Source organism: Pseudocercospora fijiensis (genome assembly GCF_000340215.1).
Source record: "Pseudocercospora fijiensis CIRAD86 unplaced genomic scaffold MYCFIscaffold_2, whole genome shotgun sequence".
NCBI lineage: Eukaryota > Fungi > Ascomycota > Dothideomycetes > Mycosphaerellales > Mycosphaerellaceae > Pseudocercospora > Pseudocercospora fijiensis.
Genome location: NW_006921533.1, coordinates 3,742,818 through 3,762,134, shown reverse-complemented (window position 1 = coordinate 3,762,134; position 19,317 = coordinate 3,742,818). Strand labels below are relative to the sequence as shown.

Sequence of the window (19,317 nt, the reverse complement as noted above, 5' to 3'; positions counted from 1 at the left end):
CTCATCAGACATTGCAGTATTGGTTTTCCTCGCTTGAAACGCTCGCTACCTCGCTATGCATCCATCACACATTCCTCCTTCGTCGATACTTTTCCTTCAACTTGCAGTCTCAGAAGAAACCGAAATCTGCATTAGACCCTCCACCTTCTTCATCCCTCTTCAATTCGACATAACATTCAGTGCTCGATAGCACCGTCAAGGAGTGTCCAGGTCGGTAATCGAATCGACAAATCGACAAACATACGAAAAAAGAGTCCTTGCCGATCATGAAAGAGAACAGCACTTCCACACGCGCAACCTTCAACGCCGATCAAGCACATGATAGCAAGCTTCGCAACAGGCTTTGTCCATGATTTTATGCTTATTAAGCTTTTTGTTGAATTCGAATGGTCCTTCGACAGGAAAATGTAAATGCAGCGTGATGAGCGCTCGTCCAGCCGCGGTGGTGTTGAGACCAGTATTGTATTAACGCTTCCTTTTCTTGTCCTTGCTAGGCAGCGCAGGAGCGATGAAGTAGCCATGGCTGGCTGTGTTGCCCTGCTGTAGTGGCGGTGTGGGCGAGTCCTCGTCCTCCCACGCCTCCTCGGCTTTCTTGATAGTCACTCCCATGTGGCGGCCATAACGACCCTTCCGGCCATTTCCTTCATCCTCGCTGACACAGCCTTCAATACCAATGCCAGCGTCCTTGCAGCGACCGCATGGGCGTTGACGGTCGCAACCCTTCTTGCTCTTGCGACAGCGCTGACAGCGTGGCTTCGAAGACAAATCCTCTTCATCTGCCCCAAGCTGATGTTGAAAATTGATCGTTGAAGCAATCGAGGCTTTGCGCGATTGTGGAGGTAGGGAGGCCGGCGACATGGGTACTTTGGACGACGTTCCTGATGACTTCTTCGGCTTTGTCACAGACAACGCGCGTGGTTTGCCGGACTTCGATAGACCTCCGGGGCCAGCACCATTGCGATTCTTTTGCTTCGGCTTGATCTGCCTGCGTTGTCCATCGACGTCTATATCATCGCTTCCAAAGTTACCATCGTGATGGTCTTCATACTCCTCACCGCTCGTTCCCTCGCTGGGCAGCTCGTTCATAGTACGCTGCTTCTTTCTCGCAGGTCCAACGTCGTCTCTGTGAAAATGTGAAACTGAAGGCAGTCCAGCATCCTCCTCCTCTTCATCACTCTCCCCATCTCCGTCCGACGACGCCAACTCAGCTTTGCCGCTGAAAGCATCATCGGCCGTTGACGTCGACGTGCGCCCATGTGAGAATGCTGTAGGATCTCCTAGCCGCATGAGTTGCAATGCAACGTCTTCATCGGAGATGACGCTGCCGATCGTCGGATCAGGAGTAGGCAGCACACCGCCGCCAGAATTGCGGTTGGATGAATAGCTGGCACGACTTCCTCGTAGCTGTCTGGATTGCGCATTGCCGCTCTGGTATGGGTTCGCTGGGAAGGGAGGCTGCATATAGCCATTGTTGCCGTAGCTTTGGGGCGACGGGAGAGGTTGCTGGTATGAGAACGTCTGTTGATTAGAGAGCGCATATGGAGACGCCATGGGGCCGGAGCGACGTTGTGGTGATATAGAAGAGATCGAGGCACTCATAGGTACCTGAGGTGGCACGAAGAGAGGCAATTCCTAGCGATGTTAGAATATATTCGGGGCTTTCAATGTTGGAGACCTTACCGAGCTCTCGAAAGCCCGCTTGCGGCGGCCACCCTCAACGATATTGTCGACAGTGATTTCAGCCTTGATCTCTTCTGCTTTGGATCTTCTTGAGCTAGTCACAGATCCATTGTCGTTGTCAGCACTGCTGTATCCGTCGCCATCACCCAGAACGCTCCGGTCTTTGCTCTTCGTTCTCTGTACTCTTGGCTTTCCACCTGGCGCAGCAGACGCACTTCGTCTACCTAGTTCCGACTGTGGAGATACGCTGCGTACTCCGGCCGATCGAGCAGCCGACCTCGAAGGGGAATGATTCACACCGAGGTTGGGCGGGCGCATCTCAAAAGGCGCGCCCAGGGTAGCTTTCTTCGGCGACACTGAGTCTCGTGCAGGTTCGCTGGCAGGTGCAGGTGGTTGCGCGACAGTCCTGACGTAGACTGTCATATCGTTCTCGAAGTTGTCAAAGGCTGCTATGATGCTGATGCCATCTCTGTTCTCGAAGCTGACACCATATTCGTACAGCCCGTAGAAGTTCTTGACAGTCGTGATGATCGACTCGGTAGTATCGTGAGGGGAGATCATGACTCTCATCGGTAGTCTTGCTTGTATGCGAGGGTCTTTGGGGTCAATGAGCTGGAAGACAACATGTCTCTGATCTTTCTTGGCGGGCGACCCTCGAGTATATGCGGATCTTGCGGCAGCGCCATCAGAGCCTCTACCCATGCGACTGGTGTTTTCCAAGTTCATTTTGGTATTTTGCTGCGCATCTGAGCCTGAGAATCCTTGACGAGTTGGATATTGGTGGTTTTGCTTCCTCATATCGCCCGCCCCAGCAGAGTCTTGGCCGGTGTTGGACAACATGGTCGAAGCGTCCATATCACTGCCTACCAAGTATGGTAGCGGCTCCGATAGGTCGACCAGTGCAATGAGAGGTTATGCGGTACGAATTGAAGTAGGGTGGTCGATGGGTGTGGCTTAGGTCGCCGTCGGCGCAAACTCTCCTCCCAGAAGGGCGGTGACGATGGCAAAGGGGAGATTGCTAGGACAGCGACAAGATCAGCTAGCCGTTCGAGATCGCAAGTGATTGGGAGGGTAAATGGGTGTCATAAAGATGCGCAAAGCGTCATGTGGTCGCTTGGGAAAGGGATGGGTGTGATGTCTCGCAGCTGACCAAAGGATCGAGAGCAAGTCGGGCGGATGGTGATATTGAGGTCTGTAGAAGCCGCTACGGCGCATCTGAGCACATACCTTGAGTCGCCGGGGTCTGATAAGGACGGTCGATGGTCGTTTGATGGGTTGTTGGGCGCTGCGTCCTTTGACCTCGTCGCCCGACTTCGAGCGGTGCCGTGCCGCGGGAGCCGACAAGCAAGGCGATGGCAGTGCGTACGGCGACTACCTAGGCAAATCTGAAATGAAGCGGCTTTGCAAAGATAGGACGATGGCACCACTGCACAACTTGACGTCTTGTCAGGTGTGTTGTTGTGCCGATGTGGGAGAACGGAAGAGGCATGAAGCCAGAGCCAGATCCAGAAGCAGCCCACTCTACTGTGCACGATCCCGGACGGAACTGTGCGAATCGCGATACGGCAGCGCTTGCTCAACATTCCTACATGCGCCCTCGCAATTGGATTCAGCAGCGCCTCTGTCGCTCGTCTACGTGCTCTTCGCCAATCTCTACATAGCCAATGCGACTGGTTGATGTATCCGCCACCATAGCCGCCCACGAGCTCGCCAGACAAAGAAGCGAAACTTCCGGAATATGTCACTCCCACAGATTACGAGAGGAGGGCAGATTGAGCAGCGTAATGCGCCGAAGCGCACAGCGCATAGGCAGCGCCAGCAAAGAGCGAGATAGAGCCTTCTGCTTTAGCTGCATCTACCCCAAAAGCCAGACGCAGAAGACGCACGTTCAGGTGGACGAAGTGCCATGGCTGAGCCAATCATAGCTTCGGGGTCTAGAAGATCAGCCGAACACAATCCACACCTTTGCGCGCACGGAATAATAATAATGGCCAGCAGGACACGGTGAGATGCCTGCTTCAGCAAACCTTGATGAACAGCGGGAATGGGTTATCTGTAGAGACCGAGATGCTACATCGCGATGCTGTAGCCGATCGTTGCCGCAGAGTGCTCCGGCTTGCGTCCGTGCAACAGACATGGCCCGTTGACGTCTTGCGCATCGCTGCGCAAGCTCGGTATCCTATAGTGAGTGCCTCGACAATGCGTTTCACGTATGGCGCGAAGGACTGCGCAGACGATCGCGACACATATTTGCGCAGTTCGAGGCCAGCCTGAGTCCATCACAGTGATGTGGATGCCACAGGAACCGAGCATGTACATTGGTGGTAGTAGTACGGTGAAGCACCATGTCGCTTGCAGGTATCCAGGGCGCGAATATTAATAAAGTCAATGAAAGTCAAGCAGTCGCGCTGCACCGTTGGCCGAGCACGGAACGAGGATTGCGGGCTTGTTTTTCTCGCCTGCATTAAAGCACGTTGGAGGGGAAAGTCCCGCCGGCCTTGTCGTTCTCGACTCCAGTTTCAAGTCAGCTCAGATAGCCAGAGCGATTGGTTCCCAGGACGCGGAACGACGTGTCTGACAGCGCATGATTTCCACACGGACCTGACGACGTCGCCGAGCATGAAAGCGCTCTGTGTGGTATTTAGTGAACGACAGCTTGACAGTCAGTCTGGTGAAATGGGTCACGATTTTTCGTGGGGCATCGGCGTTTTCGGAGTGAAGCTGACGCGTGTCGCACAATGAATTGCGAAAAGTGAGACCACGCCGCCAGCACACGGAATGGGATAGTGAAAGTGAAGCCACACAGTGAGCCATACGTATGCTATGTGTCGCCTTGTTTGGGCGGTGATGTGAGCGATGTTGGGAGAATGCGAAGGAGAAGTGGTGAAGTTGATCGATGATGGAAGACGTGTCGAAGAGGCGCTAAAGCTGCCAAGCGAGCAAGGGTGGCAGCAGCTCGAAGAATGGGAAGTCGCGGGTGCGAGCCGTTGCTACGACGGTTCTGGGACTAGCGCGACTCGCCGGGAGCTCGATCCAATGTTTTGTTCCGCTGGAGTGTCAACACAGTAGGCATATCTAACAGCACCATAGCGATACACGCCGCACGCCGCACGCCGCACGCGCGCCGACGGGACCGCAGACGACAACTTGCCAACTCCGACTGCCTTCCAGCAGGTAGTAGGGTCGTCGTCGCGCCGCTGAGATTTGCAGTCGCCCAGCGAGATCAACACAACAACACAGCTGGCCATTCAATTCACCACGCCGCCATTCACCAGCGCCCTACACGTGCGGATCACCAACACCGCAGGCGACAGCAGCAGATAAATCATCAGCGCAATGGACGCAAAGGTAAGCTCACTACCCCCCATGGCTCATCCCCAACACGGCTCTGCAGAGCCCTCGGCGCGGTGGACCTGCACGCTCCCGCACCACCCACCTGCCCTTGTCATCCCGGCAGCGGCGGCAGCAGACACAGGCGGACAGCAGCAAAACAGTCCATCAGATCATTCCCTCACTACTGACCCGCAGTCTGCGATACCCACTCAGTCTGTCGACTCGGCGCAACACCTGCAGCCTCAGCCTGCCCTTCACATGGCGCCTCACAAGCAATCGCAGCCTCCACCACCTGACCAAATGTCACTGACAATATTGTCAAAGCCGCAGCGGCCGCCGCCTCGTGCGGTGCGTATTCACGACGAGAACATGCCTCTCCATATCGCCAACGGACCCATCGGCAAGACACTTCATCAGCGGACCAAGTCAGCATCCAATATCAACATCAAGAAGCAGGTGCTCGGGGAGTCCACAGCGAACGGAAAGATAGCGCCAAAGGACGATTCAGAGGTTGGAAAGGCATCGCCAGGAAAGATTCGACTACTCCAGGACCCAGTCATGGCGCCGCCAGCAGGAACATTCTCGCGTCCTGCTGTGCGGCCACTCGCGCCGAAGAGCGCCAATATGCAGATGGCCGCCGCAGCTGCGGCTACAACAAAGGCTGCACAGTCTGCTGCTTACCAAGAGCCGGTGCAAAAGAAGGCGGTGCCGAAGAAGAGCACGAAGGTCCTCAAAGATCCTGTCCTCAGTCAGCCACAGCCCGAGGTCCCGAGAAGCACAAATGCTATCGTGCCAACACAAATCAATGCAGCACAAGAAACTTCATACGCACCACCTCAAAAGGCTGTCATGCAAGAGTCCTACAACGTCCAGCATCAGACTCAGCTTGTGCCTTTGCGCGATGAACCTGCCGCGCGCCCACAGCCTGTTGCTACCGCTGTGCAACCAGCAGTGCCGACCCAGCAGCAATCTTACCTCCAGCCACAATCCGTTCAGGTGTCGATGCCCCAAGCCGTTGTTCCGGCAGTATCTTCAGGATACGCTGTCTCCACACCAACCACAGATCAATATGATCCGCCAGACGACTACGACGAGGACGACTATGTCACGGCTCGGTCCTTTGGGTTTCCAGACACGACCATGGACCTCACTACTGTCTTCAACCCCGCGCATACCAAGAAGGCCAACCTTGAGATTGCTGAAGCCAAGGCATTCGTCGAACAGACCCGCACGGCAGAGGACATTGAGGACGAGCAGTGGGACACTTCCATGGTTGCTGAGTATGGCGACGAAATCTTTGAATACATGCGCGAGATGGAGTCACGCATGTCGCCCAATCCATTCTACATGGAGCTCCAGCACGAAATCCAGTGGTCGATGCGAGGTGTCCTCATGGATTGGGTTGTGCAAGTGCACCAACGCTTCAACCTCCTGCCAGAGACGCTCTTCCTCACCATCAACTATATCGACCGGTTCCTCTCTTGCAAGATAGTCTCCTTGGGCAAGCTTCAGCTCGTCGGCGCCACGGCCATCTTCGTTGCTGCAAAGTATGAAGAAGTCAACTGCCCAACCATCTCTGAGATCATCTACATGGTAGACAATGGTTACTCTGCAGAGGAACTCCTGAAGGCGGAGCGCTTCATGCTGAGCATGCTTCAATTCGAGCTCGGATGGCCAGGCCCAATGAGCTTTCTTCGCCGCATCAGCAAGGCTGACGACTACGATCTCGAGACCCGAACGCTTGCGAAGTACTTCCTGGAGGTCACCATCATGGACGAGCGCTTCGTCGGCTGCAAGCCCAGCTTCCTCGCTGCAGGCGCGCACTGCATGGCACGCTTGATGCTTCGGAAAGGCGACTGGACTCAGGCACACGTGTACTACTCCAACTACACGTTCCGCCAGATGCATCGCCTCCTCGATGCCATCTACAAGTGCTGCGAGGACCCAGAGAAGCACCACGGCGCTGTGTACGAGAAGTATACCGACAAGCGGTACAAGCGAGCCTCGACATTCGTTCGTGGCGAGATGGCCAAGGGCTTCAAGCTGCCGTTCACGACTCAGAGCAACGGCGTGTCCTTCGGCGCACAGAATCCAACCACCACCAGCTGGCTGCCACAGCAACCACAGTGATGAATTCGAGTCATCTTGAGCAGGCACAGCATTTCGTACCGTGAGTCTCCACATCGAAGCGATGTCGCGTGCATATGCTGACACGACTAGTTCTTTCAACTGCATCCCTACGCTCGTTTCGGACCGAAGGGTCTTGCCACATTGGCACTTCTTGACATCAGTCCGAGAGGCGTTTGGGAAGCTTTGTTATTGTTTCCAAAAGGCGCATTGGGTGGACATGGACGACTGCAACGACTGCGTGACGACGAAACGAAGCGACTAATACCGAGTTGTCTGTCTCTTTTTGGCAGGACTCCAGCTTTCCTTGTGGCATGTGTATTTTGTACCCTTTCTTTATCACTCCTCGAGCGACAGCGGGCGTTGTAGCGGGCGGCTCGTTGGAGTCTTCGGTGGGATAATGGAAACGGAGGCGGTGTAATGAGCTCCAGCGGTCGAGCTCTCACAACTGATAGAGGATGGATGGGAGGAGCTATCGGCTCCCAAACACTTTGCGTGCCCTCTTTCAATAGCAGGGATGGGTGGCATGGTGGTAAAGCATAAAAACAGCACAACATGAAGCATCTACTAGAATTACCGTCTACCTCGCTTTTCCTCCGCTGTTATCTATATTGGTTGTTGACATATGCGTGACGGCACAGGGAGAGCCGATCCTTCGAATGGCCCCGCATAGGAGCTAAATCTGGACACGCTCTCGGCTTCGGTCCTTCCTCCCAGAGCGAGCTGCGTTGCTGCAGGTCGTGTGCGTGTGCATTCAGCCTCGCGGTGCAGACGGGCCTGTTCCACTGTGAGCTTCGGACTTCCCCACCACTCCGTTTCAAATGGACCCAGGGCTCAGCTCCGTCGCGGCACCGAGTACTACTAGTAGGGCAGGATCGATGAGCATCGAATATTATCTGCTCTGGAGGTAAAGGAGCTAGATCTGCAAGACCCTTTCCATCCATCTTCTCCTCTTACACCGCCTCTTCTTTCCCATACTCCCCGAGACCATCATCCATCGTGACATACCCCTTACTCCATATCCCGCATCTCAATGTAAGAGTTTCCTGAACTTTCAACTGACCAAGCTTACGATTATTGGCAGAACAAGAATGTCTGCCCAACAGCCCGTCCTCGTTGAGTCCGCCTCCCTTCACGGCAAGGTCGCCCTTATCACTGGCGCTGGTCGCGGTATCGGCAGAGGATGTGCCATTGAGCTCGGCAAGCGTGGTGCCAGCGTCGTGGTCAACTACCAGAGCAGCAAGAAGGACGCCGAGGAGGTCTGCAAGATCATTGAGGCTACCGGAACGGGCGCCAAGGCTGTCGCCATTCAGGCCGATGTCAGCAAGCCATCCGAGATCGAGCGCCTGTTCCAAGAGACCAAGAAAGCGTTCGGCAAGATCAACATTGTCATGAGCAACAGCGGTACGGAGTCGTGGGACAAGACTGAGGAAATCACCGAGGAGAAGTACGACCACGTCTTCAACCTCAACGCTCGCGCACAGTTCTTCGTTGGTCAAGCAGCATGGAAGCACCTCGAGAACAACGGGCGCCTGATCCTCATGAGCTCCATCGCCGCTGGTCTTCTCGGCGTTCGGGATCACGTTCTTTACAACGCATCCAAGATGGCTGTCATTGGTATGATCAAGGCGTTCGCCACCGACTTCGGTGTGCGCGGCATCACTGTCAATGGTGTCGCTCCAGGTGGGATCAAGTCGGACATGTTCACGCAGAACGCATGGCACTACATTCCAGGTGCCACTCCAGACTGGCCAGCAGAGAAGATCGAGGGCATGATGGCTGAGCACTGTCCACTCAAGCGCTGTGCTACCCCAGAGGACGTGGCTCGTGTGGTAGCATTCATTGCTTCCGAGGATGGCGGCTGGGTCAACGGTAAGCTTACTGTGCAGAAGCGAAGCGGGCGTCAGCTGAAGCTGCAATGCTAACACGCCTGTTCCTTGCAGGCCAAGTCATCACCATCTCCGGCGGATCTTCCCAGTAGATGCTGCAGGGTTTCAGTAGTAGTGCATGGGAATCAGGAGCATGGCTGTAACGAATTGGGATTTTGTATGGAAGATACCAGGTGGCGATCAGTGCAGGGCTTGGGATAGATGGGATAGGATCAAAAGCGGCCGCATGTGATGCCATTGACGACACAGGAGAGGAGGCGAGTATATAGCTAGCCCGATGTACAGCGGTATGTGCTCGGAAGAGGCATTTGACGTCTCGATGTCGAAGGTTTTGTTTTGGCATCAGCCCTTGCATCGTGACGCACCGCCGACGATCCTGGTCCACGATGCCGACACGCCGACCTCGGCCTTTGAATTCTGTGAATGTCGACACGATCACAACCATCATCATTATCAGCCTGCCTCGCCTCGCTTTTGACTGTATTCTCCCTCTACGCCACAATGCATATCCTGGTACGTGCCGCGTCGACATGAACGATGCTCAACCAAACTCCTTACACGTGTCCAGGTCACAAACGACGACGGACCACCCTCCGCCCAAGCCTCACCCTACATCCTCCCCTTCGTCAACGCCCTCGAGGATGCCGGCCACACCGTCTCCGTAATCGTCCCGGACTCCCAAAGGTCTTGGATCGGCAAAGCTCACATCGTCGGACAAGACGTACGCACAACCTTCTACTGGCCACCTGCACAAGCACCAGAAGTCCACTCCGACTCAGCCTCATCAAGCAACAATGGTAAACACCCTTGGGTTCTGGTCAACGGAACCCCGGCGGGCTGCGCTCAAATCGGACTCAGTCACTTCTTCCAAGACCGAGCACCCGTAGACCTCGTAATTTCCGGTCCGAATTATGGACGAAACACCACTGCCGTTTTCGCTCTGAGTTCGGGGACTTTGGGCGCTGCGCTGGAGGCAACTGTGTGCGGGTACAGAGCCATCGCGTTGAGCTTTGCATTCTTTGATCGGAAGAATGATCCGGAAGTTGTGGCGGAATCCTGCAAACAGGGCGTGCGAGTGGCCGAGTATCTTGCGAAGAATGCTCCGTGGGATGCTGCGCAGTTGTATTCGGTGAATGTGCCGGTGAAGAAGGGTTGCACCGAGGCTCCTGTGAGGTGGACGAAGATGCTGTACGTGAATTCATTCCAAGGACCCTTGATTTATCACATCGAGCTGATCTTGATCTAGACAAAATCAGTGGAAGAAAGGTGCCTGCTTTCAAGAGCTGCCGAGTGGAGCGGCAGTTGACGACCCTGCGAGTGAGGAAGCTCAGTTACGGAAGCAGGAGACGAAAGAGGCTGGGGAGAAGAGCGGCACTGCTACTCCTTCAAATGACTGGAGGCATAGACACTTCAAATGGGCTCCGAGATTTACGGATGTCTATGAGAGCGTGGAGAAGAGTGGACCTGGCTCGGATGGCTGGGCTGTCAAAGAAGGTGAGACGAGCATCACTGCCCTGAAAGCGAACTTCATGCATGCCGAAGGCTTCGAGGGCGAAGTCAAGCTATGATTGCGGATGTGAATACCATTCCGAAGAGCATGGGGTGATGACAACTCGATCGTCAAGACTCGAATGCTATAGCAAGCTTGGATCAGAAATGGCCCAATCTATCAGACAGAAGAAGCCATCATGTAAAATATTTCTGCACTCATGCAATGATGTATACTAGCATAGATAAGCCGCTGACGTACATTCCACCTGGGTATCATTCATTGCCTTACCTTCCTCAAGAAGAGGAGGTCATCGTTTCTCGTTTCACCAATCCAAACCTTCGTGACAGCATCTCAGAAATATCCGTGCGCGACCTTCCCAGCCCATCTGCGACAAAGACAGTCTGCTCTTCTGTCTCGATCCCAGACGTCGCATTCCCAGCCTCAAGAGCCGCTTCCATCGTCCTTGGTCTACTCAAAAGCTGTTCCACCTCAAATTCCCGCTTCTCTTGCTCCGCCTGTCTTTCCAATTCCAAGCTAGATTTCTTGACGCCATGATCCCAACCCTGCTGCATCCACGGAGCGCTAGCTTCTTCGAAGCGTTTTCGAACATCCAGATCCTGCTCGAGAGTCTGGAAGGTCTCCGTATCTGTTGGCATGAACGCGCATTTCAGAGCTCGCACGCCGATTTCTAGTAAGCAGCAAGCGACGACGGAGATGAGCAACGTCAGCCACCATAATCCGCTTCTGCCAAATCGGGAGAACAGGCCAAGCTTGACATTGTATTTCAGATTCGGTGCGTATAACGCGGCGAGGATGACGTTCCAGAGGAACCAACCGCCGACAGACGCGACAACTGCGACCGCGGCCATATATGATTTGTAGCGTTGTTCGATGAGCTGGAGTTTGATGGCAATCAGGATCACACATGCCGTGAATGTCATATTGCCCAGAGGAAATATGGTGTTCTCAGCGCTAAAGAGTGCATCGCCATATAGGCCCTGTACGGTGAAAAAGATTACGAGGGCTTCAGATACAGCCATGAACATCCAGCCAATGAAAACCTTGAGGTTGAATCCAAGAGCACGTTGACCTTTGGTGTAGAGTTCCGGAACGGCGATGAGTGTGGAAGCTCGCAGGTCTTGCTCGAAAATGCCGAGGAAGATAATCGTGAGCGAGGTGAATAAGGTGTTGAACATCGAGAGCGACCATGATTCGTAGAGACTGGTCCCGCTGTAGCCGTTGTAACGTTGGTACAAGGCTTGTGTGAGATAAAACAGCATCTCCTTCCAGTATACTCCGGCAGTGTACTTGCACGTCCTGATATAGTTCCAGCGTCCATGTACCAGTAGAAGCTTCGTCAAGAACCTGAACTGAGCGATCGAGTAGTCACTGGTCCTCGCAGCCTGTAAGCCTTCCTTACCTGTGATACCAATGCCGACGTGCGCTTCTTGGATCATCGCAATGTCATTTGCGCCATCTCCAATAGCAAGTGTGACGCTCCTGTTGACTCGCATGCGGATGGCATTCACCAATCCCGCCTTCTGGCTTGGCGAAGCCCGGCAGCAAATGACAGAGTCTGCTAAGATTGCCAGATCGAGGAACAGTGCGTGTAGAGCCTCATCAGACTGAAGGACGGCCAGAGTCTGGCCATCGATGACCACGACACTGTGGGCTATACTTCCTCGATTTATATCAATGATGGATGCAGCAATGTTCTGCTCAACAGCACCAGCTTCATAGTCCAACACGGTGACCGCGGAATAGTCTTTGATGAGCCTACAGCTGTGACCAATGTTGATCGCGGTCTCTCTCTTGTCGCCAGTCAACATCCACATCTTGATGTTAGCTCGACGTAGACGATCAATGGTCTCCGGGACGCCCTTTTGTAGCTTATCTTCAATGGCTGTGGCGCCACCGAGCTCGAGATGCTGCTCAATCATATCACCCGCTTTCTCGATCAACTCGGTGCGGTTGACAAGAGAAGTGGTAGCATCGTGGTAGACCTTCTTCCATGACCGGTACTCTTCTTCAGAGAGAAAGCGATGGCCGTAGAGGAGAGTCCTTAAGCCCTCGGTAGCGAAGTCATTGATGTGTTGCAGACATCGCTCGATGATCACATCCTCGCTCAAGTTCGCCGCTTCGTTTCGAAGGAGGCTGTTCCTATGCTCGGTATGGAACGAGCCTTGCCGTTCCGACAGCGAAGGACGGAAATGTGATGAAATTCTGGGGGAGACGTCGTGCTCGCGTTGGTGGAGCCATTCATCTACATCATCTCTGATTGGGTCGAGACGTCCCATGCTTGCTCGTGCAATCGTTGTGCTTCGTCGGACCAGGCTGTTGCTTGTTCGAGGCATGCTGCTTACGCTGCCAGCACGCTCTGCAATGCTGCTTTTTCGTCGAAGTGCTTCCTGGGCTTCCATGGATTTCCGCTCGATTGTGCGTTTCTCAATCTCAGCCAACTTTTGCTTGGCGATACTCGCAAGCCGAAGGCGCTTCATGATAACAGAATCAGCACCCTTGCACATGACAACGATCTTTCCGTCTGGCAAGCGAACCAGGACCGACATGCGTTTCCGTTTACTTGAGAACTCGATAACATCTAGGATTTCGTAGTTCTCGTACACCGGTTCGTCATCCATGCCGTTTGGATACAGCTTCAGTGTCAGAATGGCTGCATCACGTTCGTAAGCCAGATATCCGAGCTCTTGAGCGGCTCTCACCAGAGCTAACTCATCTGGCGAAGATGCTTGAAAGTTGATCTTAGAATCATCGGCATCACCTTCGACTCGTTCTGGCAGACACGTATGACAGACGGCCATTGAGAGGATCAGCATTCGAGCGCGCATTGAAAATGGTGTTTGCGATCGCTGCTGAAGGTATTGAATCAACTCAAGCGTGTTCTGCTCGGTTTGCATCATTTCTGGTGCTGCCGAGGATCTCCATTGAGAGGTCGAAGCTCGACTGGGTCTTGGCTGGGACTGCTCTCTTTCCACCGCCTGCTGGCTGGGCGAAATTGATGCAGATGTCGACTTTCGAGACTTTCGGGCGGCCTTCTTGCCTTTGCTCCGTTTCTTGTGCAGCATGATCTCTTCCTTCGGTTGATCTTGGAGATCAATATCGTGCAAAAATGCAGCACCTGCAACGGAAAGCTTTCGAAATTTCATGACATTCTCTGTGAGCGTGCCTGTCTTGTCCGAAAATATATAGCCGATTTGTCCCAATTCCTCATTGATAGTAGATGTGCGTGCTTCAAATGGCGTGTTGCTCTCCGGATCGTACATATCAATATCGTTCATCAAGACCATTTGGGATACTTTGATGATTTCCAAGCTGACATACAGCGAAAGAGGAATAAGCGTGTTGAACATGATGATGAAGCTGGTAAAGAGTGGCCCGAAGCTGACTTCCGCGTTGCTTATATACCAAGATTTAGACTCCGTTGTGTCTTGCCAAACTTGGTATGCGATGCTGTTGAATAGGGCCAAGAACAGAACGAAGAAGACCATCGCAATGACAATCTTGTTCACGACAGCCTGGAGTGCGGGAGCTTTGATCCTAGGATTCTTGTTGGCATTCATACGTATTTTGCACTCCTCGCCGCTGTACGCCACGATACCGACGCATTCGGGTGTATTGCGAAGCACGCTTCCACGATATAAGACCTCGTTGTTTGTTAGCGGCGAAGTCTTGCCATTGACGGTGACCCGTCCCTCGAACGAATACAGGTCTAGATTGGGGTCTTCCACGACAAGCTCCATCTCAGCAGTGGCCAAGGCCTCGACGGTCATGGCAGCTTCGATAGTCTCAGGGCTAGGCTGTTTGGGCTTGAGATTGGTTTCCCCGTCCAGGGCCATTGTTTCAACGTATGCGGTATTGTTAGGACCTTTGGCAGAGAGTAGCACCAGATCTGCAGGACAAGTGTCGTCGCGGTCCAACTTCACAACATCACCTACACGTAGCGACTGCCACTTCACCGGTGCCCAATGCATTGGTCCATCCATAGGAATGCCGACCGAGTCTGGATTGGTGCTGTTCGAATCTCCTGTCACTGGCTTGTAGACATGCAGAACTTTAGCCTCGTCATTGTTCTCTGCTTTATCCAATCTATGACGGCGAAGATCTTCATAACCCTCTTTCGCCATTGACAAAGCCACGAAGAACACTAAAGGAACGATCGTTGTGTAGGTACCTGTGGTACTGAGGCCAGGAATCATCTGCAGAATCGAGACACATAAGAAATAGGCATTGGCCAGCTTGCTGAATTGCGCGAATAGCTGTCTTGGGACAAAGTTCCAAGCATTGTACTTTGAAGACCGGATCAAGTTAGAAATGTATGGCTTGTTCGTTCGCTCGTCGATCAGGTCTTCCTTCCGAGAAGGATCCAGAGGTATATGCCTGCCATCCTTCGAGGGTGGAAACTCTTGTATTCTGAGCACGAACTTGCGTATGTTTTCAATCGATGCTGTCATCCTTTTCAAGGGTAGATGTTTGCGAGCCTGCTTCGACATCCATTGCTGATAATTTGGCAACGCAGTCGACCTCGGCAATGCCGCTGATTGCTTGGTGGACGAAGTTTGTTGCCAGATATCGTCGACTGGAGCCACCGTTATTGATGTTCTCGAGGCCTTCTTCGCGGTCTGTGGCCTTGCCGTCACCGGACGGTCTCCGGATGAGGGGCCTACATGCTGGAGTTCTATTGATGCATGCCCCTTTGCGCTACGCGGGCTGGCCATGTTCCTCATGAACAGGGAAGTTCGCAGAGAGAGGCCTCTCGCCCTGCTTCTCGGCGACAGCGCTGGCGACTGTGAGGAAGGCATAGATTCAGGACTCGAGACAGCGGGTCGTCCCACCAGGCCTGTACTGCCGGATGCCTGCGCCAAACCGGTGTCGACCGACAATGATCGATCGTTCGCGCCATCATAGCCTTCATCGCTTTTGCGCTTCTTATTCGCAGCTCTTGCCTCTACATCCTGAGAGAATCGGACTCCTTGCTCGACGCTAGGCGTGGGATCTATTTCGCGGGTTCCAGTTTGCACCGCATCGTTGTCGCGAGACACTATCTCCCCATCGCTGTCGTCGCTGTATGCAGAATGTCGTCTTCGAACGTTGGCGTCCGGCATGGCTGCGAGCTATCCGACAGCTCGGCCTTGTTTCTCTTCGGCCAAGACAAGGCAATGCGTACGACTCGAGTGACGGCCGCGCAAGGCTGTTCATCTTCTTCGCCGTCGAGAGGAGTAGAAATGTGGCATAGTCATCTGTAAGACTACTGTAAGGCTGGACACGTTGGAAAGAAGAGGTCTCAGGTCTTGCACCGCCACCTCGGTGTTGCGCGGCCGCGGCATCCTGGAGCGTGTCGGAATGACAGACGGACAACATCTGGATGGTGCACCAGTTTCAAGTCGTGTAGCATGTGGTAAAAGACCTCACAGAATATATAACGCGAACAGAAATATTCAATGCTGACGCGCAGCAGGCGCCGTCAACTCGCCCGCGCCCTCGCCCTCGCCCTCGCCCTCGCCGTTGTCGACCGTTTCACCCTTTCCAAGTTCGTTTCGACCTCGCATTCGTGCCGAGACACGCGCCAAGTCTCAAAAGCCGACAGGACATACCATCATCAGGAAGCTTTCGCCGCCTCTGGATTCCCTGTATACACAGTCACATTGTTGGCACTTTCAAGATTTGACCTTCCGAGCGTCCAGATTTCGAATCTCCCTCAGCGTAGATCGCCCATTAAGCTCCTGTTCCCAAGCCTGCTCCTGTCTACCGCTTTTCCTTTGCAGATACGCCGTAAAAGGACGACCCAAATGCGCCCCGATGACACAAAAGAATGTTGCCTGGAACAGGATGATCAGCAAGAGCAGAGATGGATGGGTGAATGGCAGTAAACATCATACCCAGAAGTGCCAAAGGATCACAATTGTGGTACCAATGTCCCAAGGCGCGAAGAATTTGACAAACTGATCGACTTGGTAGAGATCGTTCTGTGACTGGATATAGTATTTGCGAGGCTCCGCTGGCCGTCGTACGAGTTGGAGCTGGGTGGTGAGGGTGACAGGACTCCGATGGAAGGGAACAAACCAGATGGAGAAGACTTGAGATATGTTGACATAGAGTACGAAGTGTTGCTCGTCAAAGGCTGCGGGGCCATTCTTTAGTATGGAAAGGTGTGTGCGAGAGGTGTTGCTGCGTACCCACAGAGTTCACGGTGAGGTCGATCTGAGGGCTCATAATCTTGTACCATTGGAAGATCTTGTGGATTAAATATCGGCTGCCCTCAAAGCTCCCTGTGCGGCAAAACGGGTGCTTCTCGATCATCAGACGCCTTCTCTCCTAGCAGGGCAGCACCGTGAGACTAACCGTGAAGCTCGCATTCTCGGCAAAGTAGTAGTTGATGGTGTCTTCTTGTTGCTGAGGGGAGCCTTGGGTAAGACGATGTATGATCGGGGTGATGTCTTTGACTGGATCGTCCATGATGTCGCTTCTCAAGTTGTATGCTTTTGCCGTTCAGCGAGATATTGTGGCAATGTGGTTGTTGGTTGAAGAGATGCAGAGCACGGAGCTGTGGCCGCGAGGAGCCAGACAATCCCTGTCGGCAGCTCTCTTTCACATGCCGTTTTGACGTCACGCACGCACGATGATTCTGGTTGGGAGCGGCGTGCCAGAGCCTAGCAGGAACCATGGCAGGAACAGGAAGAGCGTGCCTGGCAGCTTTTGGCCGGGCCAGAGCTCTTTCTCTGCTTCTGCACTCGCCCTCCTCCACCTCCACCTCCACCTCCACCGCTGTATCTGCGCCGGTGGCCTTCAGTGCAGACAACTGGAAGCATTGAAGTCACAACGATGGGCGTTATCAGCCAGGCAGAGAACGCCGCCCGGCGTCTGATCAATGACCCTGCCAGATACTTCTACTACTTACTTCAAAGAATCATAAGCCTGATTTTGTCGCCAACTCCTCCGTCACCCTCACAAGAACTTCGCCGACCCAAGATCGCCGTTGTCGGTGCTGGAATCACTGGCGTCTCCTCTGCAGCGCACTGTGTTGGTCATGGATTTGACGTCCGCATCTTCGAAGCTGGTGGCCGAGATGCATTGGGTGGCATATGGGCCAAAGTAAACAACACCTCTGGACTGCAGATCCACAGCATCATGTACCGCTTCCATCCTCATGTGAAGTACGATTCTGGCTATCCAGACCGCCGGCAGATTGTAGGCCAAGTCGAAAAGCTATGGAAAAATTACCATCTTGAAGAGAAGACCAAGTTCAACACCAAGGTGGAAAGGGTCTACAAGAATTCGAATGGACAATGGATAATCAACGACGACTCCAATGGTCGCTATGACGGTATCATCGCGGCTGTGGGTACCTGTGGTGACCCAAAGATGGCCCACATCAAAGGCGAGAAGGGCTACCAAGGCGAGATTTTCCACTCTTCACAGCTGGACGGCAAGGAAAAGAGCATCGAAGGCAAGGAAGTTCTGGTCGTTGGTGGTGGAGCAAGTGCTATTGAAGCCCTTGAGTTTGCGACCGCTGCCAAGGCATCGAAGATATACATCTTGTCCCGCAGCGAGAAATGGATCATCCCACGAAACCCGATCATCGACATCTTGCTCTCACTGAACATTTTTGGAATGGAAACTTCAATCACTGGAATCCCGCTTGGCTGGATCCCAGAGTTCTTACTCCGAATGTTCTTCTATCGTGACCTGAAAGACATTGCACCACCTCCCGGCAGTGGCAAGGGTATTTTCATGGAGACGCCAATGGTCAATGACGACGTGCTGGAGCAAATACGAAGTGGCAAAGCGAGTTGGCTGCGTGGTGACATCAAAGGCTTCGAGTCGAGAGGCATTCTTTTCAACCATCGCGCACAAGGTGTTCCAAAGGGCGGTCCAGGCCGAGAAGAGCTCATTGAAGGCGAAGTTTGCATCATGGCTACTGGCTACGAGCGTCCCTCTCTGAAGTTCCTTCCCGACGACTGCTTCGAGAAAGACTATGAGCCGCCGAATTGGTATCTCCAGGTCTTCCCGCCAAAACATCACGACGTCCTCGCGAACAATTGCACATACGTGAATGCCATCGGTACAGTTGGCAACTACCACATCGGCATCTACACTCGGTTCCTGCTGATGTTTCTGGTCGACCCACTGGCAAGGCCAGTTGAAAAATGGATGAAGCGTTGGATCGACATGACACGATGGGTCAAGGCCAAGGCTCCCACTGGAGCTTTCGACTTCTTCACCTATGCCGAGCTGCTGTACTGGTTCGTCTTCGTCATTTTGATTAACCCGTTTCGCTGGAAGTGGGCCACATTCGTACTCTTCGGCATCGGAGCATCGCTGCCGAAGAAGATCGTTGAGCATGAGGACAAATTCAGAGCATCGCAGTCAAACAACGCAAAGTCGGATTGAGTGAAATCTTATGGAGCGAAAAGCATTGTAACTGATCATACTAGATGCGGTATGATACTTTAGAAATCGACAGCATATTACCAGCATGGTCCACAGAATTAGAATGCAGAGATACCAAAGCAAGGTCTTTCGTTCTCCAACACGCTCTGAAGAGCTCCCTCTCTCTTTGCTCTTGACTTTTGCTGCGGAGATATTCAAACGGCACTCAGAGAGTCCGTTTCAGAGCTGTTTAGATTCTAGCCTCTTGAGAAATGGTTCCGTGAACACTAAAAGCAAAGAGTGAAGTGGATTCGTGAAGTCCGCAAGGTCATCGGCGCAGGGTGGTGAGCAAGCACGATCAATCATTGGACTCGCTACTATATTCCACGCTACAGTAACGAATGTTGGTCT

At 53.4% G+C, this 19,317-nt stretch overlaps 7 protein-coding genes across 7 annotated transcripts; 4 read left to right on the top strand and 3 right to left on the bottom strand.

The window, feature by feature from the left end:
* Window positions 1-465: 465 nt before the first annotated feature.
* Window positions 466-2,382, bottom strand: MYCFIDRAFT_131841 (uncharacterized protein; the record flags this gene model as incomplete). Its single annotated transcript, XM_007925323.1, has 2 exons — window positions 466-1,632; window positions 1,681-2,382. The coding sequence occupies 2 exons, from the start codon at window positions 2,380-2,382 to the stop codon at window positions 466-468; spliced, it is 1,869 nt and encodes a 622-aa protein (XP_007923514.1).
* A 3,720-nt stretch (window positions 2,383-6,102) lies between these two features.
* Window positions 6,103-7,068, top strand: MYCFIDRAFT_116714 (uncharacterized protein; the record flags this gene model as incomplete). Its single annotated transcript, XM_007925322.1, has 1 exon — window positions 6,103-7,068. A coding segment is annotated over one exon (966 nt), but the record flags the coding sequence as incomplete, so codon positions are not given.
* A 946-nt stretch (window positions 7,069-8,014) lies between these two features.
* Window positions 8,015-9,247, top strand: MYCFIDRAFT_210418 (uncharacterized protein). Its single transcript, XM_007925321.1, has 3 exons — window positions 8,015-8,175; window positions 8,225-9,012; window positions 9,084-9,247. The coding sequence occupies exons 2-3, from the start codon at window positions 8,232-8,234 to the stop codon at window positions 9,119-9,121; spliced, it is 819 nt and encodes a 272-aa protein (XP_007923512.1). The 5' UTR covers window positions 8,015-8,175; window positions 8,225-8,231; the 3' UTR covers window positions 9,122-9,247.
* A 283-nt stretch (window positions 9,248-9,530) lies between these two features.
* MYCFIDRAFT_202394 (uncharacterized protein) lies at window positions 9,531-10,803 on the top strand (the record flags this gene model as incomplete). Its single annotated transcript, XM_007925320.1, has 3 exons — window positions 9,531-9,542; window positions 9,598-10,217; window positions 10,276-10,803. 3 exons carry the CDS (start codon window positions 9,531-9,533, stop codon window positions 10,595-10,597), a joined length of 954 nt encoding a protein of 317 aa, XP_007923511.1. The 3' UTR covers window positions 10,598-10,803.
* An 11-nt stretch (window positions 10,804-10,814) lies between these two features.
* Window positions 10,815-15,775, bottom strand: MYCFIDRAFT_151141 (uncharacterized protein; the record flags this gene model as incomplete). The annotated part of the gene is made up of 1 exon (XM_007925319.1): window positions 10,815-15,775. The coding sequence occupies exon 1, from the start codon at window positions 15,639-15,641 to the stop codon at window positions 10,815-10,817; it is 4,827 nt and encodes a 1,608-aa protein (XP_007923510.1). The 5' UTR covers window positions 15,642-15,775.
* Window positions 15,776-16,307: 532 nt separating this feature from the next.
* Window positions 16,308-16,992, bottom strand: MYCFIDRAFT_101688 (uncharacterized protein; the record flags this gene model as incomplete). The annotated part of the gene is made up of 4 exons (XM_007925318.1): window positions 16,308-16,355; window positions 16,416-16,657; window positions 16,713-16,824; window positions 16,879-16,992. Coding segments are annotated over 4 exons (516 nt in total), but the record flags the coding sequence as incomplete, so codon positions are not given.
* A 1-nt stretch (window position 16,993) lies between these two features.
* On the top strand, window positions 16,994-18,927 carry MYCFIDRAFT_202393 (uncharacterized protein; the record flags this gene model as incomplete). Its single annotated transcript, XM_007925317.1, has 2 exons — window positions 16,994-17,010; window positions 17,442-18,927. The coding sequence occupies 2 exons, from the start codon at window positions 16,994-16,996 to the stop codon at window positions 18,925-18,927; spliced, it is 1,503 nt and encodes a 500-aa protein (XP_007923508.1).
* Between the last annotated feature and the right edge of the window lie 390 nt (window positions 18,928-19,317).

Bases quoted from the DNA above. Each gene is read 5' to 3' on its own strand.
- MYCFIDRAFT_210418 (XM_007925321.1), top strand. From the start codon at position 8,232: ATGTCTGCCCAACAGCCCGTCCTCGTTGAGTCCGCCTCCCTTCACGGC. The intron at 9,013-9,083 runs GTAAGCTTACTG...TGTTCCTTGCAG, and splicing joins GGATGGCGGCTGGGTCAACG to GCCAAGTCATCACCATCTCC.